Source organism: Chiroxiphia lanceolata, chromosome 15 (genome assembly GCF_009829145.1).
Source record: "Chiroxiphia lanceolata isolate bChiLan1 chromosome 15, bChiLan1.pri, whole genome shotgun sequence".
Classification (NCBI taxonomy): domain Eukaryota; kingdom Metazoa; phylum Chordata; class Aves; order Passeriformes; family Pipridae; genus Chiroxiphia; species Chiroxiphia lanceolata.
Genome location: NC_045651.1, coordinates 9613720 through 9640736, shown reverse-complemented (window position 1 = coordinate 9640736; position 27017 = coordinate 9613720). Strand labels below are relative to the sequence as shown.

At 43.5% G+C, this 27017-nt stretch overlaps 1 protein-coding gene across 4 annotated transcripts; it reads right to left on the bottom strand.

Moving 5' to 3' along the window:
• Window positions 1–1352: 1352 nt before the first annotated feature.
• On the bottom strand, window positions 1353–26304 carry CREBRF (CREB3 regulatory factor). Of its 4 annotated transcripts, none has more exons than XM_032702888.1 (10): window positions 26209–26304; window positions 16604–16781; window positions 15500–15625; window positions 13934–15017; window positions 13334–13435; window positions 10362–10556; window positions 8160–8349; window positions 7647–7720; window positions 7140–7262; window positions 1353–6522 (listed from the first exon to the last, which is right to left on the bottom strand). In XM_032702888.1, exons 2-10 carry the CDS (start codon window positions 16610–16612, stop codon window positions 6407–6409), a joined length of 2019 nt encoding a protein of 672 aa, XP_032558779.1. In that variant the 5' UTR covers window positions 16613–16781; window positions 26209–26304; the 3' UTR covers window positions 1353–6406. The 4 variants fall into 4 exon arrangements, with proteins under 4 accessions (XP_032558779.1, XP_032558781.1, XP_032558780.1 ...); XM_032702890.1 differs by having other exon boundaries at window positions 13334–13432; XM_032702889.1 differs by lacking the exon at window positions 26209–26304 and adding an exon at window positions 17934–17949.
• Between the last annotated feature and the right edge of the window lie 713 nt (window positions 26305–27017).

Genomic DNA, 27017 nt, shown 5'->3' with positions numbered 1-27017 from the left:
CAGCCCTTTCAGTGAAGAAATTCTGAACCTCCCCTGGCACAGCTGGAGGCTGTTTCCTCTCATCCTGTCCCCTGTTCCCTTAGAGTAGAGCCCGAACCCCACCTGGCCCCCCGTTCCTGTCAGGGAGTTGAAGAGAGTGAGTTCTCCCCTGAGAAGCTCTAGGTTTACACCCAATACCCTCCTGAGGTTTCTGGGTGGACAGACCCAGAGCGACACTGGCCATAAGCAAGGGGGGGGGGGGAAACACGAGGTCCCTTCTGTTCCCCCAAAATAAGAGGTAGGGCAATGGCCCTTTGCTTTTTCCACAAACTCCTCCCCTGGTGCTGTGTCCTCCCTCTGCTGCTCTCAGACCCTTTGGATAAAGGTGTTGGAGACCATTTTCACAGGGACTGCAGGAAGCCAGTTGGACGACCCATCTAGCTTCTCTTGCTGGACCACCACGCTGATCCAGCAGCCTCAAGAGGCAGCTCTTGGCATGAGAAAGAAAAACCAAGTTCTTTTCTTCCCTCTCAACTTCCAAAGGAAAGTTCCTGAAAATACCAGAAGACCAAAGGCACTTACTTCAAGAGAGCTGATTCCATTCTCTATCACTCCACACACACAATAATTTGAGACATTATTTCCTCCACAATTTTTATTTTAAATTACAAAGGATGTTGCATACATTGATGAATTCGTATCTGAATAGAAGTGCTAGGGATCAAGGGTGACAGAGTAAACAAAGTCAATAGTTTAATTGTGCCTCTTTTCAAAAAAATAAAACTGCACAACTATTAACCAACATTAAACATTGCAACTCTTAACAGATCATGCTTCGAACAAGGTAAATTTATTTTCTAACAGAGACAAGACTTTTAGTAAGTTTTTCTGAGCTCCAGTTGGAAGTTGATTATAGAATATCAAGGACAGCATTACAATCATGACCCCAAGCATAGGTGGAACAGAATGCCATGTTTCATTTAAAATGCCTTTTTTTTTTTTTTTGCATCTGCATGTGCCATCAGCCTTAAGAGTTCACCCAACCACAAATACTGAGCAATAAGTTTTCCTTGGACATAATATTCTTGGAGAATACACTATTCCAATCAGAATGTATGAATATTGATCATTATGAGAAAGATTAATAAAATTTAAGTTTTACTACTAGATTCTCTTTCCCAATCAGATTTTGATAGGGTGGAACGTGCTTTTGCCAATATCAAATCCAACACCGAAGTTTTCCTTATAGGAGCTAGTTAAGTCACCCAAATTTGACTTACAAAGACAACCAACCACGACATATTTTTAACTCCAGAAAAACTCTGAATAAAGATGTTATCTAAAAGGTTGGAGTTGTATTTCTTTTTTTTTGGGGGGGTGGGGGGTGGAAGGGGGAAGAAAAAGCGTGGCTTAAAATACCTCTGGCTCCACAGCTCCTTAGAAAGACAGTAAATGCAGAGTCAGTATTTGCTCCCGTGGAAGTCCATGAATGTCTAAGAGGCTGAGGGTTATAATTCAGAATGCACACACACGACTTCTAAAAGCATCGGGGGGAAAAACATGGCATATTGTGAAATGTAAATAGCAGAAAGATAGAGACATTTTTGTATGCTGCAAAGAAGATACAACCTAAAAAGTGCCATCTTTCATTAATGACATTTAAGAATCCCAATTTACACTGGGAGATATTCAAAAGTGGTGTTTTCTCAACATACTAATGCCCTTAATACAGTTACAAGAAGGATCAGTCACTGAGTAACTGTTTGAAATGTACTTCACACGTTCCCTGGGGTAAACAAAATAAACCTCAGCTGTGTGCAAGGCTGTGTCAATAAGCCAAGACCACATCTAGCAGCACACTTCACTAGGTGATTCCAACTGAAGCCTCCAACTTAAAAAGAAAATAAAATCATGATTAGATGTACTCTTGAAACTCAGGTCTCAAGGCCAAATACAGATCCTGACATTCACGGTCCATAAACGGGTTGTGCCTCAACAGAATTTCAGGAAGACGAGCAAGCACGTTTGAGGAACAGAATTGCATTTGCTATTTCTGCTGAAGGCAACTTGTACACAACCCTTGGAAATTCTCCTGATAAAGTGTTTTAGAGCTTTTAAAAAAATAGCTATGTTTAAATGGTTTATGGAAAAGAAAAGCACATCCAGTCATTATAGTTTGTGAATAAGCTAACTGTTTTATTAATGAAGGCAAATATCACATAGATACGGGGGAGTCTTTTAAAAATAAAATTAAAACTGACACCACTGTATTTCAGAAGTGTCTGGTTGCTTTTAAGTTAGTTAAAAGACCTTTCATCCATTTTAGGTTGGTGTTTTGTTTGTTTGTTTTCTAAAAAAACCAAACTTTTCCCTGGCCCTCTTAGTATGGAAAAAAGTCAATCTATAAAGAATTAGGAACTGAACACAGCTGAGCCTGACTCTCACATCAGCTTTACAGCAATGCAACTTTATTAAATCACAATGATTTCAACTGGTATGATAAGAAAATCCAGCCCATCCACACGTAAACATAGCTTTAGTAGTAAGTCTCTCTCATCCAAAAAAAGAAAAGTACTCACCAAGTATCAGTAAATGTGTTCAATAAACCAGAAAAAGAAGCATTAGCAAAAGGGGTTTTGGGCTAAAAAACACCCTTCATGAGCACCCCCACATTTTGCAAGGCCATTCAAAAACTGGTCTTCCATATAAATACAAAAGGACTAGTGAGAGAAACTGAAATCAGACCTAGCTGCGCTCTCTTCAGTTCTGATTCCATTTCAGAGGGTTTGACGAGTTCAGAGGGAATGAAAAACATTTAGTTCTAGATGTACAAGTAAGGCACAATATAAAGCCACATCATCATCTGTCATGAAGGAAGTGGGGAAGGACGAGGGTCATACATGGTACAGCAGAACAAGCAGCCCATCGATTCCAAGTGTGGCACCTACGTTCAGACTGACGAGATCTCGACAAGAGCAGTTATGACAGCATGCTTTTAATATGGAAACAAATCCTAGAGAATCCAGTGTATCAGAAAAAGGAAGAGCTTTTGTTTGTATTAAATCAAAAAATATATCATTGTTTTTGGATATAGGATTAAAAGTGAATATTCACAATGCCTACACTCAAAAACAAACAAAAAAACCCAGGACTTCGTTAAGATCCACATACCATGTATGAACACTGAAAATCTTTAGAAAATGGTCTTCTCTAAAGATCACCCAAAAAACGCATGCCACAATTGCCAAAAAACAGAACATGTACATTTGTTGGTTTTTATACCCTTATAAGATTTTTGTTTGTGATAAGTATACACTAAATGTATATATTTTAATGACACTAGAGGAAGCAGATTGTTACTGGCATTAAAGTACAACCATTTCTAGACGGTTTAAATGCCACAGAGTCCCCTGGTTAAAATGTAAAGCTGCACAGCTTGCCTATGTCACCTTTATGATAAAGTTAAACCAGCAAAAGGTCTTATCTTTACTCTACATTTTACTGCCAGGTTTTATTTATCTCAAGTATCGCTGCAGCATTCTGACCAGCCCAGAGTTAGCAGCAAGTGGCAGGAATCATATAAAACGCAGTTTCTTTTTTTTTTTTTCCTCTTTTCTTTTTTTAAACAAAGTGCTTTTCTAAGATATACATACATATAAATAGTTACAAAATAAAGTGTCAACATTAAAAAGCTCAACTATTTCAAAGCTTTAACTTAAAATAATACATAGGAAACACTGAAATGCGAGGGTATGGAACTCACGAAAGATTCAAAGTCTACTTTGAAATGCGAGACCAAAATCATCGTCTGGTTTTCAGACAAAAATAAAAAGCTATAAAGTTGTGTTTGCCCAGCATTTCTGAGCAGTAAAAAGGGGCTTTTTAATACCTTGTCAGTTTAATTTGTCACGGAAGTTTTTACCTGATTGCAAACTGCTCTCTGTTAATGTTTAGAAATGCTGCCTTGTCTGCAGGGTTTGGATGGAGCACAAGGAGCTCTGGGATCCGAGCAGTCCATCAGAAAGGAACAACAGTGTGCCAGCCCTGGTACAGACACGGCCTGAACTTCAGGAGACATTCTCTGTCGGGGTTTTTATGGGCCATTTGCAGCTCCAGAATAACTGCAACAACTACAATAGGAATACACCAGACCCACTGTGTAAAGCAGCAGCCAACTCTCACCTCACCCAAACAACAACACAAACACCTCAAACGAAAACACCCACATTCCACTCAGATTTTGCAAGTCTTAAGTGGATTTACAAAGTTTTGCCTAAATTGCCCTGGGTATTTGTTCAGTCTCTTGTAGGAAAGACTTTCTGTACAGCTCAGTAGTGGTATTTTGGCCTCCTCCTCCCTTTTGAGTCTTCCAAAATATTTAGGTACAAAGTAAGCTGTGTGCACACGAGTGTGGCAGGGCCACCACCTCCATCGGCCACTCTTACTGCACTGTTACCAATTCAGGCTTTTTTTTTTATAGTACAAGCTTGGATATAAAAATAATCTACTTATAAACAAAAAGCAATCACAGTACAAACAAACTTAGACAAACTAGAAATGAAGTGGAGAAATTCCCCAAAGGGAGTGGGGAGAAAGCCTTCATGGACTTTTGCATTTTTTTCAGCAGCTACATTTGAAAATATTTGGTATTTCTATTTTCAGTAAACAGTGTTTTGTCATTTTTAAATAGGGAGAGAAAGAATAGGGAGGAAAAGGGGGGGGGTCCATGAAACCAGAGAATGATCTTGCCTTGAGATAAAGGACTTTCTCATCAAAGGCTAAAGCTTTTAATCTGTACGTTAACACTGACTACAAAGCCAACTCTTATTAGCAGAATAGCAAATAAGAACTGTGTGTTAATATTCCTCAATCATAGAAACTACTGAATTAACAAGAATAAGTCACATATAAGTCTGAAGAAGCTAGTTTCGAAATACCTGTACAAAAATATAAAAGTCTATAAATTTTTTTTTTGTTTTGTTTGAAGCCTGTGTTGATCCTTGGAAACATCACATGCATAATAATACATCAACTGGAAAAGTGGCAACTAAGGAATTAGATATTTGTAGCTCTTTTTTTCTTTTTACATATATACAAGTTACAATAAAAATAATTTTATTTTGGTTGTTTGGTGGAAGTATACTACAACAAGCTAAATACTTTTTTTTTTAAATTCTCAAAGTTGAAAACTATTTTACCAATAGCTTACTAAAATCCAAATATATTAAAATCTCCTACAGTAAGTGCAGAGAAAAAAGATTTAAAGACTCCAAGACGGCCACCAACTTATCTACCATGGAAGCGAAACTACAAGAACAGCAAAATAATATTGTTATGTATGAATGCTCCTTCTGTAGATAATTGGACCCAAACAAAAAAATTCACAGTTCAGTAAGATCCCTAACCCTGACCTTTAATTTTTTTTCTTTTTTTTTCTTTTGTTTTTACATTCAGTACAGTATCATATAAGCTGTGCAAAACTTTACTTAGACTGGCAGTTCGCCATATCAGTTGCATTTGTCTTTGGTACAAAAATAAACAATCGCATTAATGTGCAAGTATTTGTTTTCTTCCGGCCAAAGTACCGAAATTGAGTTTTCTAGAGCCATCTTTTATACAATACATAGACTCTGTGGCATATATCTACATTTTCAACATATTCCTATATACATTCAAAAATTTTAAGAGCTGGAACAAATACATTAAAACCTAAAATCTTACCATCTATACAGCTTGGTTTTGCCCCTCAGGGTTTTCTTCATACAAAACTTTACCAGCTTATACTGATAGCTCTCCCCCCAAAATACAAGGCACAAAGAATATACTTTTTTTTTCTCTTGCTTGCACAGACATTTAAATACTATATTAAGCTCAGAAAATTAAAGTCTTATATGGCACACTAGCTCTAATGCCAGGTGTGCTATGTACAAGTTAATGGTTGCAAAGAAAGCTTATTGGTTTTTAAGAACAAGAAAAGAAAACCCAATTATTAAAAAAAAAAAAAAAGGAACAAAAAACTCCCTAAATTGACAGTTTTACCAAAAAAAACGCTTCCTCTTATTTTACTTGGACCATAAGCCTGTCACAATGTCTGGCACATGCTAAAAAATGTCACTAGCAAAACCATGTTTTTGCTTCTAAAACAAAAGTGATATATTCTGGTCCTAGATCACTTGAAAAAGAACTCTCATTTCTGTACTGAAGCTTAAAGCAGCTTTGAAACTATCTGGTTTATGGTCCAAAAATGCTATGAAGCATTTTATATCACGCTTTGATTTTTTTTTACTACATTGTTATTTCCAAACAATGGAACCTAATGGTGAGTGTTTACAGAATGCTAAGCTGACATGCAGACCAGAACGGGATTTACAACGAAGAACTCAACAGCACAGGTGGAATCTGACCCGTGAACAGCTCAAGTCACGTCTTAAACTTTTGACATTGGTATTCGCAGCCCTACGAGGCCTCCGGTGGGGTCTCCTTCTGCTGTCTTCTCCAAGACTTGATTGACAAATTCGGATGTCTGTCCAGCTACAGGGAGTCCTAAAGGGGAGGGTAAGAGAACGTGCTGTCAGGTTACTGCTCATGGCACGGACTGGGATGTCCCTACAAGTGACACAAAGCCAATGAATGCTTTGGTCAGTGATCAGCTAAAGGTTCCGGACAACTGAAACCAGGAAAGGGTTCTTTCTTTTCTCTGTTTCAGAAATTGTTTGCACTCAAATTGAATCCAGAGGAGGCCACCAAGGGATGGAGGACCTCTGCTGTGAGGAAAGACTGAGAGAATTGGGATTGTTCAGCTGGGAAAAGAGAAGACTTTGGGATGGCCTAATTACAGCCTTCCAGTACCCAAAGGGAGTCAACAAAAAAGATGGAGAGAAACTATTTACAAGGGCCTGGAGTGACAGGACAAGGGGGAATGGCTTCCCACTGAAGTGTGGGTGGTGAGGCCCTGGCACAGGTTGCCAAGAGAAGCTGTGGCTGCCCCATCCCTGGAAGTGTCCAAGGCCAGGTTGGGTGGGGTCTGGAGCAACCTGTTCTAGTGGAAGGTGTCCTTGTTCCAGGGGGTGGAACAAGATGGGCTTTAAGGTTTCTTCCAACCCAAACTATCATGTGATGTCTCTTCACATACAGACAAACAATGAAGTTTTACTGCTTACCAAGAGTGTCTTTAATAAGTATGTTCAACTTCTGTTCCATGTTGACTCCTCTGTCCTCTTTAGGTACCTGCACCCGATTAACTATTTCTTGTTTAATGGAATTGATGACAAACAGTAAATTATCTGCAAAGAAAAAAAACTGGATTGGATTTACAGCACATTCCCCCTGGAGCAAAAGAAATTCAGAGTTATCCACACACAGCTATCTGTCAGAAGTGTCACATCACACTTACTGTAAAATTAAAATGTAATAGTTTATATCACATATTACAAATATTTTCAAAAATATTTACGCTACATGCATTTACATAATTTACATTTGTAATGTAGCTCAACACTGCAGGTAACCAAATTTACATATACTTTATGGAATGGACTGGTTTTGTACCAACAGAATTGTTGGGTTTGTACCAACTCTGTTTTCTCTATGACCCGGGTTACATCACGGTGCAAAACACACACTTGTCCAAACAAAAGAAAAATTAAGATGTGAAGAGTTGTATTTACCATATTCCGTGTTGAGACCCCAGAGTTTTACTTTATTGGCTTCATACTGGGCTTTCTTTTTTAGTCTACAAGCCCTATAGTAAGAAGAGGGGAAGAATTAGAACACTTCCAAAAATTCCAGAATACTAAGAGCATCTGTTTGTTTGCCACACTAACTTATTAACCAAAACATCCAGAGCTGTCATGTACAAAATCCTCGCTCCCCTTCACTGAAAACACCCTGCTACCTGCACTTGATTACATTTGACACTTGTGGATTTTATCACTGTATCAGTCATTTGCCCTGCAGCTAAGGAAGCCAACTTCCAGTGGAAATACATCCTTATCTAGGGAACAGGCAAACTACAGCTCCAAAGTGCTAGCTGCCCTGGTTTTTGATAAACTGGTAATTAGCCCATTGCAGGAGCTACCACATGAAGCAGCATTTCTTCAGGCAAAAATCACTTAGACTTTAATCATGAGACTGTAGCAATCCCAAATCTTCTCATCCCTGCAGCTTCAGCTAACACATACCTGGAAGCCAACTTGTTCTTTTCTTTCCTTGACCTGGGTCTGGCAGTTAAGGGAAGTTCACTGACTGGTGTCAGGTCACTGATCACCTTATTGAGCTTCCTCAGTTCGTTACCAATCTGTAGGAGCTTCCTGGGGTTAGGAGTCAGGTCTTCCACATCAGTCCTCCGTGACTTCTTTGCTGCATATTTTCCTGTTTCAAATGTGCAGAAAAACAGGTTGGGAACTGACACAATAGGCACACAAACCTGTGAGAATATTCCTAAACACGTAATTTTTTTGGGTGCATTTGAAGTTCCTTTGTTCATTACAAGAGAATGGGTTGGAATCATGTGATCCCTGTGGCCTTTCACAATAGAAAGAGCATTTCCAGACAAACTGCTTTGTACAATTCATATTCTATCCAGATCAGATAAGAGCAAATACTGCTGGCCAGGCTACTGGGTGTGACAGACAATATACACACAACTGTGCTGAAAAATGTATGTCACAAGTTCAAACCCTGTTGTTCTGCTCCAGCTGTAAACTTGTTAACTCACGTGTTCAGTCAATATATCCTCTTGCACACTCAATTTGATTAAATTCCTAAATAATCTTATTGCTAAAGTTCTGTATTAAGAAAGAATGATGAGGCCTGAAACGATCTTGAGTGATGCTGAGCATAAATAATCCACATGAAGGCCAGTTAACCCCTTTCATATGTGTTTGAAGCTATTTAAGGCCTGGTTTTCCTGAGGAAATACACATATTCAAGACAAAATCTTTATTCCTTAAGATTCTCTGCCACTGCTATGTGTCTTTTCTAGATTTCTATTAAAAATGCTGTTTGGTAAAGATACTTGCATGAAAGTATTAATAAAATTACAAAACCTGCTCCAGAAATATTTATTTCAGAGGTGATATTTTACCATGATTTATCTGAGGTGGATGCTTATTGACCTTGGGGTATATCTGCATATAAAACCAAAACAACCCTGCCTATGTTATATTTGTAGCTTTTGGATGTTAAACAGTGTTTGATCTCACCAATCCCTTGCACAAACACCTGACAAAGGTCACTTGCTTCACATGTTTGGTGGGATTGAGTCCTCAAGGCATGTTTGGTTATTTGTTGTTTAATAACAAGTACAGAATCTTAGAATCACAGAATGGTTTGGGTTGGAAGGGACCTTAAAGCTCATCTCGTTCCAACCCCTGCCATAGGCAGGGACACCTTCCACTAGATGAGGCTGTTCAGAGCTCCATCATGAGAAGGAGCAGAGGTTGGGACTTCAGGTACTGATATTTCACTACAAGATAAATAAGCATTTAAAAATTAAAAAGATTTAGAGGAAAAAATGTTTTCTTCCCTGAATAAATCTACTATTAACAGATTAAAAAAATCTTTTGGTTTAAGAGAAGGTCAATTGTCATGTTAAAGACAGTAATTTTCAACTGCAAGGGGAATATTAACCTTACAACAGGGAAGCTGGTTTCACTTTCTCCTTCAAAGACCAAATCAAACAGAGCCTAAAAGAGGTCCTGTGACAAGAAAACAAAAATACCCCTAAGACTGGTTTGTTGGGGTGATGCTAGTCATGTTTGTGGTGCAGTAAATGCTCATTGGGAATAAATCAGAGTTATTAGAGCAATTGGTTTAAGTTTCTAAGAGGGCATTTTAAGGAAATAGTTTATTCCCAGAAGAGTAACTGCTTCAGTGTGCTGCATTCACATGGGGGGAGAAATAAGTAGGGAAGAGAAAAAAGAGACAGTTGTGCCTTATTGCTTGTCCTCAGTTCATACCACAGTTACCCTGAACTCAGCATCCATCCCGGATCCCTTCCAGCTTCCTGCCAACACAGGCAGGACCGAAACCAACAGCTACAAGGAGCAAATATCAGTCAAACCACCCATCCAATGTTTACAGTATCTCCCTGAGAAAACTTTGAACTCTTGGGGTTTCCACTGAGAGCCTTTGGAAGTTACAATTCTCAATTCATCCACTCTCCTCTGGCAGAAACCACACTGAAAGTCCCTACTGTGCGTTCACTGTGCCTTCCCTGGACACTGCAGAACCCTGCTAACTGAGCAACAGACTTACAGTGTTTAAACAACTGATTTTCAGGGCCAAAACACCACTTTCTCCGCACTTGCAAGTATGGGAATTTGGCTAGTGAAGGTGTCAGAACGAAAGACAGACACTTGTGACTGGGACTCTCTCCTTACCATGATGGAGACCATTCTTCTGGTACATGTTGCTGGGCAAGGTGTCCCGATTCCACTCGGATGGCCTCAGCATCCTCTCCTGCTGTGACGGCGTCAGCTGCTCGCTGTACTCCCAGAAGTATCTTCGCTTGCCTCTTTTCCGAGAGGATATTGCAGTCATTTCTTTTAAATCCTCCACTGAATCATTTTCATACCCTAAAAGGACGCATTGGGTTGTTTATATACTGGTGACAGAACTTGTTTGTAGCCCTCTAGCAGTGGCCTGAGTATTCAAGTTAAGAGCAAAACCACAGATGAGGCCTGTCTTACATTATATAACAGACTTGGTTTTCAGCATCAAGTACTTCCCTAAAATCCAGGGATAGACACTGAGCCATTGATAGTGCTTCATTAGTTGAAAAGAGACAAAATATTTATGCACTGAAAGCCCCTTTATGTTCTCTGACCCCCTAAGCTCTTGTCCCTCACAATTCCGCAGACAGCAGCTACTGGACAGTATTCTTCCGTCCTTACAATTTTCTCCATGAATTTGCAGGAATATAATCCTAGCTCACCTCCACATTTTACAAAACACATGGAAAGAGAAGCAGATAATAAAGATGAATTAGCAAAAGACAATAAAACAAAATGATTCCATCACAGAATACTCTGAGTTGGAAGGGACCCACTAGGATCATTGAATCCAACTCCTGCTCTTCCTTGAGTCTGAACACCTCTGGGGAATAAATCAAAGCACTGAGCCCTATCAGACTGGAACAAGTAGGCTCTGTTATCAAGACAGTGACAAAAAGACCATCTAAACTGAAGGGATCTGGACACAGGCTGTTCAGTCTCTTCCTCTCCTCTCTAATGGGATGAAATGATCCTCTGTATCATATTTTAGCAGTAAATTACACGGCACTTGATTTGATGAACTTTTCATGAAGGATGTGGAAACCGTAACGCAGTCCAACATCACAGAAACATTTTACCATAACTATAAACACAAACCACAGGTTTTAAAACCCCAGATATGCTTTAGAAAATGAAGATAACCTATACTAAGGTTAAAAAACCCCTCAAACCACTGCACTGCCTTTTGTACTAAAATGCTACATAATAGTTTACATTTACTTAAAAACAGGAGCATTTCAAAGCATCACATGCTCTGATGGAGCTTAAGGAAAAGCCACTGCATGGACTGCAGGCTCAGCGAGCCTTGACCCCATATGCTTCAGCTCTGCTTCATCTTCTAACAGCAGCACAAAGAACACTTTCTTCTTTTTAAAACAGTCCATTCAATTAGTCTGTTTGCACTTGAAAAACCAGTTGAAAGAGGAAAAACAAACTTTCTTGATTTGGTCTGACTCTCACCTCATAACCCCAAGTATGAATAAAAGTTAGGTGTGCAGAAGGATGAAATCCATTCTGAAGTTCTGTTTCTAATCATTTCATCAACTCATTTACTTTGATTCTCTAGTTTATTAAAATGCAGGATTTTAAAGGCAAATCAAACAATGGAACACGCTTTATAATTTTATAAACATTTTTGTTGTATAGCCAAAATTATTGAAAAATTTACAATAAATATAGTTTCAAATACCATAAATATTTGTACCTGTACTTCCATGGTACCCAAATGCTGTTTGACATGAGTATCAAAATACTCCCATTGACTCTCATTGACTTTCCCCTTGAAAAAAACATGCCTAGCAGTGCAACTCATTAGATAGAAATGTATGAATTTAGCCCATCTTCAGAATCACACAGAACTAATCCAACCAATGAAAACAAATCTCTGTAAGAGCTGATGTGTACAAATGTACAACAAGGTTAAAATCAAGACTTCCTGTTTGCTTATTTGAACTATAATTAAGTTAGCAACTGAAATTAGGTTGACTTAATACATCCTGCCTTGCAGCTCGCACACTGACCTGCTATAATTTTAAAGTTACATAAAATAATCCAGTGCACAGTGTCTTAACCTGGGCTGTAACACACAAACTTGTTAAGATTTTCTGTGCTATATTTATTCCTCTTCCTTGATTCCTCCTCTTAGCAAAGATCATATATGAGGGCAGGCTTCTATGAAATCTGAAAGGTTCTTTCTTCTGAAAGCCCCTCCTAAAAATCTTTGTTCACATCCCTTACTGTGGCTTCAGGTTTAAATCTGCCAAGCAAGGTTAAGTGAAGTAAACAGAGAACAGTATAGACATGACTTCCTCATTTTACCAGATTAAAAGCAAAAATAGCCCTACCAAAACAAAACCAGAAAACCCCTCCTCTTAACCACTTGGTCACAGTGACTTCTGCCAAATCATTTAGGAGTGTTTTTCCCTCAGCTGATGGTGCAGGTGCTCAAAGCTGATGCAATGCAGCTCCTTAAAACAATCTCTGTGCCTTCACAAGCACTTTTCCCTTTCTGCTATTTCTTCTCCAGTGCTACTGACAACTGAATAAGTTGCTGCATTTCCCATTTCTGGAATCTCTTGACCACTTGATGGGAGAAGCAGTCATTTACAAGTATTTCTATTAGGCAAAATATACTAAGTAATGGCAAAGCCCCCCAGACTTAAATGCAGAAAGCAGAGGGAGTTCACCTCAGAAAGGAGAAAGAGGTTTTAAAATGCTATTAAAAATGTGTTCAGTGCATTTTAAAGTAACATAAAGGGCATAAGGCTTATCAAGTTTAATGCTAGCTTAGGAAATCTAATTGGAAAATAATTCCATCTGAGAGTTCATGATGACTGTTCATGAAACACTGACAAGTTTTATGGAAGCTGTTCTTGAAAGGGAAAAATTTCAGCTGCTTCCCCCCCACCCCACAGTTACGTATTTCCAAATGTCTGAATACCTTAAGTCTTATACTCTACTGTAAAGTTTTTATAAAAGGTGAATGCTATAACACTTCCTGCAATGAAATTAATCCTTGGTTACAATCCTGTCTCTTTCCCTTCTGATTTTATTTTAATACAACGTCACCCCTTTGTTACCTTCTACGTGAAGGTTAGTTCTTACTTCTGCTGTTAGGGCTCCATTTCTACATGCAGAACAGGGAAATTCAGTGTCCTTTGAAGACCCACTAAGTGTTACTGCTGAAAACCACCAAGAAATGGTTCTATTCGTTTCAGGGGCAGCTATTCTTTGGATTCTGTTGAAAACTGTACCTACAGCAGGACTTAAGTAATTATGAAATCACTCAGGATATGATTTCATACTGAGAGATAGAACTCTGCATAAATTCAAAGCAACAAGAAGTGCAAGAAAGCTCTGCACACCTTATCATCAAGCACAAAAAAAGAAGAAAACACTTGTTGCAGTTGCTCTAGCCTCAAGCTACAGCTGGGCTTCCTGTATTCTCTATTATTACTTTTGTTTCATGACCATGGTTGATGTAGTTTTTCACCAAACAGGGCAACAGAGACCTTGAATTAACTGCATTTTGCAAAGCACTTAGAAAATCTGGGATGGAAGTTCACAACTTAAGTTACAGGTGAGCAACACTGATCTATCAGGAGTTCAACAGCATTCCTTCCCACTCGGCAGACAAATCCATTCACCTCCACGTTAACACAGCCCAACATTGCTGGTACCTGGTTCTGAGAAAGTGTCGCTGATGTCATCGTCTTTATCATCCTCATAATCTTCTTCCTCATCGTCGTTTTCAGACAGCTCATGCTCACTGCCAAATCCTTCATCATGGTCCTCATCTTCAATATCGTCCTCATCCTCCTCATCTTCCTCAGGGTCTCCCTTGGCTGACTGTTCACCCAAACTGTCTGTTACAAAAAGAGAGTAGTTGTGCTCTTCCTTCTTCTGTGAAGAATCCGACACGGAGGTGCTGGCAGAAAGGCTGCTCTCCCCCACGATAAGCCCTGGGGTCTCCTGGGGTGGGCTGAGGAGCAGTTCTTGAGTCTCTTTAAAAGGCAAAACAGGAGGTGTGCTGTGGCCATGCGGGGATTCGAGTCCTTTTCTTTCCTGTCTCTTTGCTACAGCACCACAGTAGCAGGTGTTTTCCTTCGCTGCGTCAGCATGTGCCTGGCTCAGCACTGGTCTGCTCTGTGGCAAAGGATTGATCTTTACTTTTGCCTTTTTAACATAGTCTTTACATTCCCCATGAACGTTCACCTTTTCATTATTGTACACGTTGGTCTTCACCATGATCTGTGTACTGGCAGCAGGCTGGGTCGCAGGTTTGCTGACCCTCTGAGCACAGTCCGACAGCGGCGCCTCAGCCTGAACGTTCTTGGAGGAACAGACCGGGGCTGCTGCTCTGGTTGCAATTTTTTTGCCAGGTAACAAAGAATTTAAAGGGTTTTGTTTTACACTAAAGAGCAAATCGGGGTAATAGAGTGAATCTGAGACAGGCTGGGAGTCCTCACTGTTAAGCTGAGCCAGTGTCGGTGTTTTGCTTATCACTTCTTCATCTTGGTATGGGCTTGAAAAGTCATCAAGGCCCAGGTAATCCACCTCTTTTGTTCCCCAGATGTCACAGCTGGTTAATTTAGTGTACTTAGTTAAGTCTTCACAGTAGGTATCCCACTGCTCCCACTTGGAGGTGAAAGCAGCTTCTTTGTCCAGGATGTCCGTAAAAGACTCCAAGTTTTCAAGGTCTTTGCAGTCCTCCATGGAAAGCAAGTTGTCCCTGGAGCTTTGCTGATAGTCCATTTCTCTATCCTGTGCATAAGAAGACAAGTTAAAAATTAATACACAACAAATATCAATCATCTCTGTCCTCTACTTCATCTAATATGGAGAGCTCCATTCCAGTGAAGTGTGAGAGAGTGGGAACATACGAAGATACCTCAACTTTCAACTAAAAGCTTCTTCTGAGGAACAAAATGATCTTTAAAGTCCTTTTCAACCCAAACCATTCTGTGATTCTATATAGCTGCTCTTGCAAAAAAAAAGACTGTGGGAAGAGTCTCGAGCACCATCACAAACTCTATTTGAGCCTGTCCTGATGGCCAGCTTGTTCAAATGCCTATTGAGGAAGCATCACATTTGCTGGACAAGCAGTTGGGCTCTTCCCTAACCAGTACCCAGCAATAATGAATAATCTCCCAGCATTCTTGAACAAATAACCCTCTATTACTACAGGAACTCGGGGTATTAGTCAAGGAGAGGAAATTCTGTACACACACAGAAATGTGACCTACCAGTTCATACATGAAGTCTGGATCTGAACTGCTTGCCAAGAGATCTGTGCTCATCAGGGTCTGCTCTGAAAACACATGGCTCCGAAAGGCGTCCCCAAAAGGAGGGTCCATTCCACTCACACTGGGCTACAACACAATGGACAGACACTTGAAACATGCTATAAAAAGGCACGTTATCATCCTCAACAAAACAGAAAGAGTATATCACCATTTCCTCCAAGTCTCTGAACTCTTGCTCTACTTGCATCTGGAAGGTTTTTACCTACACAGATAAGCATGTCATTTCCCAGAGCCAGAGAATGCTTTAAGAGCAGCTGACTACATACAACTCCTCAATCCAAGGACATGTTTCTATTCACTACAGAGCTGCAAGAGCATTGCTCATTCATTCTTTCTTGTGAGTTTGAAAGTCTCACGCATTTGACAAGTTTTGGGATACACTGGCGTTTGGAGAAGACAAGGGCAAGTACTGGCAAGATCTGTGAGAATCAGCAGGCACCACATGCTTGCAGGGTCTTCCCACTAATACAAATAATTTTGTACTAAAGCAGTGCTGACTGTATTTAGAACCATTAGAACTCATAAAGCTTCCATACGAAATTGTAGCAGAAGCAAAATTTATGATGACTAAATCAAGAGTGTTACCCCTCTCTCAAGTGGAATTTGTAGCAAAAAAAACATTATTCAGGATGACTGGGCACGCAGGGAATGGCCAGCACGGCCTTTTGCTACATTTAATTCCAGACCTCTATTTCTCTTCTAGACACTCTCACCCTGAGGGTTGGGAAGGGAGAAACACTGTGCTGCTGAAAGTCATTCAGTGTGCTGATGTGTGAATCACTGCAGCAAGAAAAGGCTGTTCTGCTCTCCAGGCATCCGCCCTCCTCAAGAGACAACCTGGCTGAATCCCGAACAAACACAGCACCAAGAGCAGCACCACAGCTTCCAACACAGTCACTACTGGGACTCTGAAAGATATACACCATTTGATCTCTTACAAATTCTCCCTCCTATTGCCAGCCAAATTTGCTCTTAAACTTTCTCTTGTTTTTAATACGGAAGCAGAATTATTCACAGAAGCAAATAAAATCCTAACAGACTTACCTGAGGCATTTCCAAGCCCAGATTCCCCAAATCCAATTCCAAACTTCTTGTTTTATTCACTTGTAGATTCCTTTCCAGCTTTAATTCAGTCTCAGGGAGTTTACACTATCCATGCAATGAAATTTTTCCTTAGGATAACTTCAGTTCACTGTGATGGAGCTCTTTTGTTTGTAGACTTCTGTGCAGAATAAACACAGCAAACCCCCAAGAAAGTGAGTAATCCTCCACCAAAAAAGGTGAAAGGTTAAAAACCAGCCAAAGTGAAGTAAAGGAAGAATTTCCACTGAAAAGTGATTTTTCCTCATGCTGGAATGCATAAGGATTTTATTCCCCCTGCCATCTTTCACTGCCTGAAAAGCCACTGATGCTGCAGAACACAGCTGCTGCAGAAACCTTTCTGGCCGAGCTACATTTTATTGCCTTTTTTCCTCACTGCTGAGACCACGAGCTCTATAGACACCTGAAGAGAAAACCCTGCCAAATTGGAAATAACAACTAGCACACTGCTGGGTACCCAAGAGAGAAATAATCTTTATGACTAATATAAGGAGCCAATAAATTCTAAAAATGTCTCAGGCAAATGGCTCAAAATACGAATTTCAGAATAGGCAGAAATACTGTTTCAGCAATACCTCCTCCTTTTTTTCAGGGATGAATCCGTCCAGCATCAGATAAGATTATATCAATCACTCACATAGCAACATCTAGTGGTAGAGGATCACAGCGAGCATCTCACACCATCCAACAGCAGAGAGGAAGAGACAGACTTCCCCAACAGAACTAATTAAAAATTGTGCCACATTCACAGCTGTCCAGTAAAATATCTTCTCTATTATTTCAAGTAAGGCACATATTGAAATTGGAGCAATTTATCTGCTAGTAGTTTTACCAGTTTAGTAGTTTCTATAGACCTGCTCTACTTCAGATGAGCCTCATATCCTGCTTAATCCTGCATTTTTAACAATGCAAGGAAAAACCTCACTCAGCACTGCTCTTAAGTCAGACTTTGGTGCAATCTGCTCAGGCTATGTTTATTTTCTTGTTTTGAAAAACAAATAGTAAACTATAAGTATTCTCCTACAGCAGAGCTACACTAAGAACCCTCCTCCCAGCAGCACATGATGGCATCCCCACGATTATTCCCACTTTCAGACAGTATCTCAGCTATTTTGCTATATTCAGCATATAGTCCATCAGATTGTGGTGAAAACAGACATTATTCAAAGAAGTCTTTACTTATCAAAACGTGCTTTGCAAAAAGCAGCTGGAAAATAAAGAACAACAGTTAACATGTCCAGTAACACACAAATTCTCAGTGAATCCACTCTACCATTGCCTGGGGCATTCCTCATGGGGTCGAGAGCCAGTTCCTCCTGAGAAAAGTTTCTTTCTCTTCTAAAACCTCCAGGGAACTCTTTACTTAAGTGGCATTTAAAGTGAAGTTTGACTCCTAGGGAAATGTGCCTTAACAACCCCCACCTCCCTTCACCCAGTAAAGGCCACACCACAGCAGAACTGGTCCTTCTGTCACTGGTAACCCTGCAGGGATGACTGAGTCACTTCTCAGCCTCACCTGATCTAGGAGAAAAGGCCTGTTCTTTAAAACAAATAAATGACGTTCGCAGACACAAAGAGAGAGGTGAGAAGGATATAATCTTCCACATAAATCTATACCCAAGCACTTTCTTTCCATGCAGAGATCGATGCCTTTTCCACCAGAACATCAGATTAATACTTTGACATCACCACCAGACCACCACCACCACCTGCGTTCACATGGAGACTGTCAGAGTTCTGCCACTGCATGATATAAAAGGCAAAGAAAGGAACCATTTGCTGCTTCTTCACTGGTTACTCTTTATCACGTTTTTGTTCAAACACAAACCTCAAGCCATTCCACACAGAGCTAGCAAAGGGGAGGTGAAACTTCCTCTGTACTGACACTGACTTCAATAACAACTGACCCACGCTTCCAGGTGTCAGCTTTGGGATCATTTACAAATCCTCAAATAAACATTAAACCTTCAAAATACTTTAACCAGCTCACAGACTGGAGTGATAAACTTATTGCACCATTTAAGGATGACAGTGCATGTCCTCCCAGGTCAAAGCAGTGTATCAGCTAATCTGATTATTCCCGTAATTCTCTTTATCTTTTCATTCTTGATATTTTATAATATTAATATTTAATCGTGACTTGAATCCCAGGAGGATCTATTCCAGGATTCAACAACATAAGGTTTTTGTTGGTAGCTCTATGGAGGGGGAAAACATGGTGAGGACATAAAAAGAAAGACTCTGCCTCAGGGAGTTGCACAATCGGGGCATGCTTCATGCTCCCAACAAAGCAGTCCTACTTCCAACTGCCTTCCAAATTTCCCAGAACGATCAAGATCTTCATTAAAAGTCTCCTGGTGCTCACATGTAACCATCAGGATTTTTTCATGAACTGGTAAATAAAGATGTATAGCAGAAGTCAACGACACATATGGAAGCACAGATGTAGAACTGGAACTCGCTGTTAAGGAAAGTAATTTGTAGGCTGCAGTTAAAGTCCTGTTTTTACAGAATTCATCATTCCTGGCACTTTCAGCCCAAGACTGAGTTACAAAAGAATAGTCCAGCTGTTGTGTTATCTATAATGAATGCAGCCTTGAATGAACTAAAAGAGCTGTGGCAGAACAGCAGCGTTAAGAATTACTGAAGATAAATATAGCAGGATTGTCTACTTCAGGACAATTTGCATTAATGCCTTACATCAGCCCTTCTCAAAGCAGAGACACAGAGGTGAGACTGCAGGCAGGACTGAACCACAGGTGGAATACACAGCCCGAGGCACCGGCAGGGTGCTGCTCCTCTGGCAGCAGCCTGCAGGGAAATCAGATTAAGGTGATTAAGGAGCCAGTCCGGAGTTGGTTCTGTGTCTGCAGCCTCTTGAGACACATCCCTGCAGAGCTGTGCTCCTGCTCCTGGGGGAGGCTCCTGCCTTCACTGCAGTGTGAGGAAGGGCAAGACACCTGAGGGGAGCCTACAAGGCACATGGAGAGGGACTATTCACAAGGGCCAGGAGTGACAGGACAAGGGGGAATGGCTTCACACTGACAGAGAGTAGGGTTAGATTGGATGAGGAAGAAATTCTTCCCTGCGAGGATGGTGAGGCCCTGGCACAGGTTGCCCAGAGAAGTTGTGGCTGCCCCATCCCGGGAAGTGTTCAAGGCCAGGTTGGACGGGATTTGGAGAAACCTGGTCTACTGGAAGGTGTCCCTGTCTACGTCAGGGGGCTGGAATGAGATGATCTTTAAGGTCCCTCTCTATCCAAACCATTCTGGGATTCCATGATCTCGGGAGCAGCTGTGTTTGTCTAACACTTAAGAACCCGGGGTACTGATGCAGGCATGCATGTGTACATTGGTTAAATCCCAGCAGTCATCAGCAAGGAACCAAAGCCTGTTCTAGAGAGTTAGTAACTAATTACCTAAGGACAAATCCCAATTAAAAATAATCCTCCGTATTTAATATTTACTTTCTGAAGAAGAGCAGTGGTCCCAAGGTGCCTTGGAAGACTGAGCTTCACACAATGGGACGGGAGGCGCATTACTTGGGATTACTGATGCAGCAGCACATTTAACCCAGAAGACAGCAGGACCTAAACTCCAAACATGCAGCAATAAGGAGACACACAGCAGTTCCTGTGCATGTGACACTTCTCTGGGCCGGTAAAACACCCTCCTGCCACAATACAGCACCTTCAAAGGAGGCTCTATAAAAGAAAATCCCAAAATGCAGCTTCATCTTGGCACCTCTGAAAGTCTTCCTCAGTCACCTGCATGAATCATTTGTGCTGTAGCTAAAGTTGCTATTTCTGTCAGATGTGTATTTTGTGCCATTGGAAAGGCACATGGAGCGTGGCTGTGCTGGTTTGTTGGCTGCACAGTGCTCATTATCCCAGCAGCTAAATGCCTGCTGTAAGTGCATTACATGAACAATTACACTTTCATGATGGTGACTGCATCACATAGCACAGCTTGTCAAAGTCACAGTTTTGATGCAGACAGAAAAAAATAGCTCACAAGGGCCTTTCAATACCAAACTTAAAAACTCAGGCTGAAACATTCCAAATGCCTAACTCTGAATTTCAGAGAGTGCACGAAAACCACGCCATGTGTTTGAAAAGCACCATTATGTACAATGCAGGGTTTGCTGTATCTGGACATTTTTGAAGTGCTAGAATTGGAGATGCAAGAAGTTCTCCTATGCTTCTCTTAAAACTATTTTTCCTTTCAGAGTTTATGCCAGTTTGTTTTCTATTACAGAACATCCTCAGTTCAGTGCAGTCTTCAAGTTCAGAATGCTCGGGCTGCCCAGGGAGGTGGTGGAGTCCCCACCCCTGGAGGCGTTCAAGGAACGACTGGATGTGGCACTCAGTGCTCTGGTCTAGTTGAGAACGTGGTGATCAGTCAAAAGGTTGGACTTGATCTTGGAGGGCTTTTCCAACCCAAATGATTCTGTAATTCTGTATTTCTCCTAATTTTGTTTCTGAGTAATGTTCTTTTTTTCCTTTCCACATGATTTTTCAATTATTACCCAGACTTAAAAAAATTCTTTTACTTTTCTCCCCCACCACAAAGACACTACATTTTAATTTTATTACTATTATTTCATAGCAGCGAGCAAAGACACTTTTGTAAAAGGTCTTCTTGTGTTTCCACCCACCACAGCCTCATTCACCTGTTCACCAAAGCAGCCAAATCCCTCTACCTTCTCAGTGATGGATTTGTATTCAAACGGCAGCACAAGCATCTAAAACATTGTGCCCTTTGGTTTTTCTGTCCTGGACAGAAAACAACATCTGTTTAAGACACCCAGACCCTGAGTTTGATGAAGCACTGCCATTTAAAAGAACTAAAGACACGCAGGCTTTTTCACTTCTGCTAAGGCTCTTCCCCTCAGGAGAGGGAAACTGCTACTTCACTGTCTTTGTTCCCTCTCCTCCGCTGACCCTGCCTTCCCCCTCCAGTATTATTTTTCTAATACTACTTGCCCACAGTAGACAGACTTCAAGACCTGGAAGTGATACCAATAAACAGAAGCCCTGGTCTCCACACATGCAACGCCTCCCACAGCAGAGCTGATGAGCCACCAGAAGAACACAGCACTCATGTACCCCCCCTGCCAGTGCTGTTACCCAGCTCAGGGATGTTCCACAGCTGCGTCAGCAAACAGGTAGATCCCAATAACTGATGGAAACATAGAATGGTTTGGGTTGGAAGGGACCTTAAAGATCATCTTGTTCCAACCCCCTGCCATGGGAAGAGACACCTTCCACTAGACCAGGTTGCTCCAGGTCCTGTCCAACCTGGCCTTGAACACTTGCAGGGATGGGGCAGCCACAGTTGCTCTGGGCAACCTGTGCCAGGGCCTCACCACCCTCACAGGGAACAATTTCTTCCCAATATCCCATCTAACACTCCCTCTGTCAGTGTGAAGCCATTCCCCCCTTGTCCTGTCACTCCAGGCCCTTGTAAATAGTCTCTCTCCATCTCTCTTGTTGGCTCCCTTCAGGTACTGGAAGGCCACAGTTAGGTCACACTGAAGCTTCTCATTTCCAGGCTGAACAATCCCAATTCTCTCAGTCTTTCCTCACAGCAGAGCTGCTCCATCCCTCTAATCATATCTGTACCTCCTCTGGAATTGGTCCAACAGCTCCATGTCCTTCCTGCACTGGGTCCCCAGAGTTGGAGGCAGCTCTGCAGGGGGAGGGTTCTCCTGAGTGGGACAGAGGGGCAGAATCCCCCCTTCCCTGCTGCCCACGCTGTGGGATCAGCCCAGGACACAGGGGGTTTCTGGGATGGGTCATTCCAGCCTCTCCCCCACCAGTACCCCCAAGTCCTTCTCCCAGGGCTGCTCTCCATCTGTGCATCTCCAGGCTGTGTTGATACCCCGGCCTGGACTGATATTGACCATTACGCAGGAGGCAGAATAAAGAAAAGGGATTATTTTTTAAAATAACAAACGTAAAGCATCTACATATTTTATAACAACTATGCTCAGATTAATATATTCCTACTAGAAGTACCTTTCTGTACATTCCTGAACAAGGACTGAGATTTTATTATTATTTTAGTGGCAACAGTACGATGTGCAGCATGTTAAACTTACGAGAACTCTATTAACACACTTCAATTAATTTTAAAAAAACTTGTTATAGTTAAAATATTAATAGCATAAAGCATTATTAAAATAACACTGAAGACTTAGGAGAGTTGTTTGCACAAGAGAATCAGTAGTAAAATAACATTCAATTTTTTTTTGAGCCACAGATTTCCCCTGAAGCAGAGTGGGCTGGAAGCAAAGAGAAACAAAAGCAAAACTAACCAACAATTCAGCTTCCAATCTCCAGTAATATTCTATGTCCCAAGAGGATGTTGTTTCTGTATTTTTTTCTAACAGGGCAAAGCCTTTTGGGGCTTAAAAAAATAATTCTGTAGTTCCCAGGAAAAAAACAAAAAGCAACACAACTCTTATGATGAAGGAAATGGTACAATCTAATCTACTCTTCATATTGTGAAATTATGACTGTTATACTATTGTCAGGAATAGGTTAGTATAGAACACTGCAAAGCCATCAACAAATCTGAAAAATGCATCAGTCAAAACAGTCCAGCAAGTAAAATAAAAAAAAGGCATTAAGAGGTCAAAAACAGAAGAAGAATTTAAAAAAAAAATATACAGTCAGGGGAATTATAGCAAAGTCTAAACCTTAAATTTACGATTTTCAGAAAGCTTTTGCCTTGAGTTTCAAGCCAATGCCAGTGCCAAATTTCCTTATCAACATTTTTTGTTAAAACATCATTTAGTTAAGCTTCCCAAACCACACAGCATGGACATACAGACCATGGGAATCTAAACGAGTGGGTTCCCTTATTTATCCCATACTATCAGTCTATCAGTTGGACAAAAGCTTCTCTTTGTTCCAATTAATTCCTGCTAATGCTGAAGGGACTTCAAACCTTTGTCCTTCACAGAGCTGTTTGCTTCTCTCATAATTTAAAAAACACACGGGAAGGGTGCTCAATGGCCTGATGCCTCTGCTGCAGATTGCTCTTATCAGGGAATACTCCCATCAAACACAGGACAATTCCTTCTTGGCTCAGGTGAACTTCTGGCTACCGACACTGTACGAGGCCTCTGAGTTATTATTTTCATGCCTCTAAAAAAGGACCCTCACCAAAGATGTCTCCTCTGCAGGAAACCTTTCCTGCTAAAACAGTCACACCCAGGGAAGCTGTGGTTGCCCCATCCCTGGAAGTGTTCAAGGCCAGGTTGGATGGGGCTTGGAGCAACCTGGGATAGTGGAAGGTGTCCCTGCCCATGGCAGGGGGTAGAACTGGATGATCTTTAAGGTCCCTTCCAACCCAAACCATCCCATGATTCTGTGACTTATTTTCCATAGAAATTCTCACTTCTCAAGTAAGTTTTCGACAATAAAATCGACCAGGTTTCTAAAGCACCTGTGTGTGCCCCTCTATAATTTTTACTACGAAAACACATATTTAAAAATAATCATAACTAATCCTCCCAGCATGGATGCTTAGAAGCCCTTGGTTAAGCTACCTTAGGCCAGAGGCATTTTAATCACAATCCTTTAAAACATTTAGAAGTGTTTGAAAGATAATACAGGAATCTGGTTCTGTTTTGCAGGTTATGTACTGCATGATTTCAACAAGTTTCCTCTCGAGTGGCAGCAACAGCAAAATTACGACTACTTTAAGTGAGAATTGCACATTTCAGCAGGCAGAGCTGAGTGCTCAAAGCTGTTCAGCCTGTTGCACAGAGAAGCCTGAAAAAGCACCGTGTGTCTTGTACTGAGTGTGACACACTGAAATTATCTGTGACACGGTCTCAGTCACAGCAGCCAATGCCCTGAGAAGTGCCGTGGGCTCACAGGGATGAGGGCAGGGTACGGCAGCGACGCTGAGGGCAGGGAACAACGTCCAGGCTGGAGACCCTCGGGACGGAGGGGAAATAAAGTTTAGATTTTTTACTCCTCGGTGACAGGAGGGGCTTTCTCCGAGCTGCCCCCGCTCGGAGCCTCAGTGAGCTTAATCCAAACCCGCAGAGGTGGCGGACACCCGTATAGGGGACACGCTGAGCCCCGCAGGCGGCTCCTGAGCCGGCCCGTGGAACCCACCGATGTTTTATAACCCAAATCAGCGGGAGCGCGCTCGGGGCAGGAGCCGGGAGCGCGCCCCGTCCTCCCGTCAGCGCGGCGAGCGGGACCCCTGCGCGCGGGCACCGCCCCGCGCCGGTGCAGACCCCCGGGCGGGACACACCCCCTTGAGGCAAAGCGCCGCGAGGGGCCGGGGCCGCGGGTGTCCCCCGACAGCCACAGCCCCGGCGGTGCCCGCGTCCCCCCCCGCGCCCCCGGCCCGGCCCTGACCCACTAACACACCTCCGGCCAACATGGCCGCCCCGCCGCCCAGCGCCCGGCGCACCCTACCCCTGCCCGCCGCCGCCCCGCCCCCCGCGCCCGCTAATTGGCCCGCGCCCCCGCCGCGCGCGCCCCCATTGGCCGGCACGCCCGCCGCTCACCCGCCCAGCGGCCCTTTCAAGCTTGGGTGAGGCGACATGTAAACAAACCCCCTCCCGCCGCGGCCCCGCGACCCCCGCGCCCCCTCCGGCCCCGCGGGCCCCCCCGGCCGCCCCCGGACCCCGCGGGGCGGGGACGGCAACGAGGGGCGCCCGTGTGGAGCGTCTCCCACCCAGCGACCCCCGCCAGGGCTGCGGGCGGCCGGGGCGACCCCGGGGGAAGCCCCTTCGCGAGGCTCCCGCTCGCCAGCGAAACCTCCGTCCCCCCCGCGCTGTCGTTACATAAACGCCGCGCCGGAGCGGGGACGGTCCCTCCCGCCGCCCTGCCCCGCACTCGCAGAGCGGAGACCCCTCTCCGCCCGCTCTGCCCCGCAGCCTTCGCTCCGGAGCGGAGCCGCCCGCGGGGCACCAGCGCTCCCGGGCACAGAGAGCCCGCACTCCGCGGGTCACCCCCGACCCGCTCGGACACTCAAACAGGTCGCAAGCAGAGGAGGCGAATACAAGCCCGAAAGGCAGCAGAGCGCAGGGACTGCCGAGCCCTTCTGCCTCCCCGGGCAGCCGAGCACACCCATCGCTCCCCTGGCAGGACAGCGCTTTGCTCTGCGGGCGAGACTCGCTTTCCTTGTAAAGGCACGGGCTGTTCTTGCCGGGCGGAGGCTGGAGGGGACAGCGCCGACAACCCCCCGCTCGGCCCGCGCTCGTCCCCGCAGCCCCTTCCCACCGCGTCCCCCCGGCCGCAAATCTCTCCGCTCCGGCACCGGACACCCCCCGCGTACAGCTGCTCCCCCGGCGGCCACACCCCCCGCGGGGCGAGCGGGGCGGAGGGGCCGCCGGCACCATCCCCGTCCCAGTGCCCCGGGCAGGCACAGCCCTCCCTCCATTCTATTCCCTCTCTCGCTTCCCGGAGCCCCCTGCCCGGCCACACCGCCTCCTCCCGCCGGACGCCCTCGACCCCCCGAGCCCCCCGGTCTCCCCGTCCCTCGGGCCCCTCCGGTGCCCCCCGAGCCCCCACTCACCGCGCTCAGCGGGGGCCGCCGCCCCGCACGCCCCGGCCCGGCCCCTCCATGCGGCCCCGGGTTTGTTTGTTTATGTCCCTTCCTGACGGGTTCCCGGAAATCGCGTGACTCGCCCCTCACGTGGCCCGAGGGGGCGGGCACGCGCGGGGGGCGGGGGGAAGGCGGCCGCGCCAGCCAATCGTCGCCGGCCGCCCCGTCACGTGACGGCAGAGGGGAGCGCGGAGGGTATTTAAGGCGGGGTGGCGGGTGCCCCCGGGCAGAGGGCGGTGCGGCCGCTGCTCCGGGGGCTGTGCTGGGCTTCTGCCCCGACATCCAGTCCCCCGGTCCTGTCCCCCTGGAGCCCTGGTCACGTACTTACCCCTTTCATCCATCCATCCATTTTGTATCTGCAGTTCAGTACTTTTCCTGCTGTCTCCAGCTACCCACACAACCACCTTTCACAGTGACAGGTGGCTGGCCTGGACTGCTTAAGACACAACTGGAGAAATCACTGCTAATAAAAATGATAAAAAAAAGACCCAGCCGTTCTTACCTTGCTATTTGTAAAGAATATTTCTTCTATTGTTTAGACAACTTTTGCATTTCACCGCATTGCTTTTTTTTTTTTTCCCCAGAGACTCCATAGCATTTAATTCTGGAAACAAGGGACCAGCCACCCACCTCTGACAACTGACTCAGCCCTGCACAGGAGTAAAATGCTTCCGTGATTTACAGTACAGGAAAAGTAAACTTCAAGAAACTCTCCAGAACAATATCTTGTGCAGGATATAGATGCAGATATTTGCATTTCTTAAACAATATGAACAAAA

Bases quoted from the DNA above. Each gene is read 5' to 3' on its own strand.
- CREBRF (XM_032702888.1), bottom strand. The intron at 8,350-10,361 runs GTAAGGAGAGAG...CATTTGAAACAG, and splicing joins GAAGAATGGTCTCCATCATG to GAAAATATGCAGCAAAGAAG. The intron at 7,721-8,159 runs GTATGTGTTAGC...TTCTTACTATAG, and splicing joins AAGAACAAGTTGGCTTCCAG to GGCTTGTAGACTAAAAAAGA.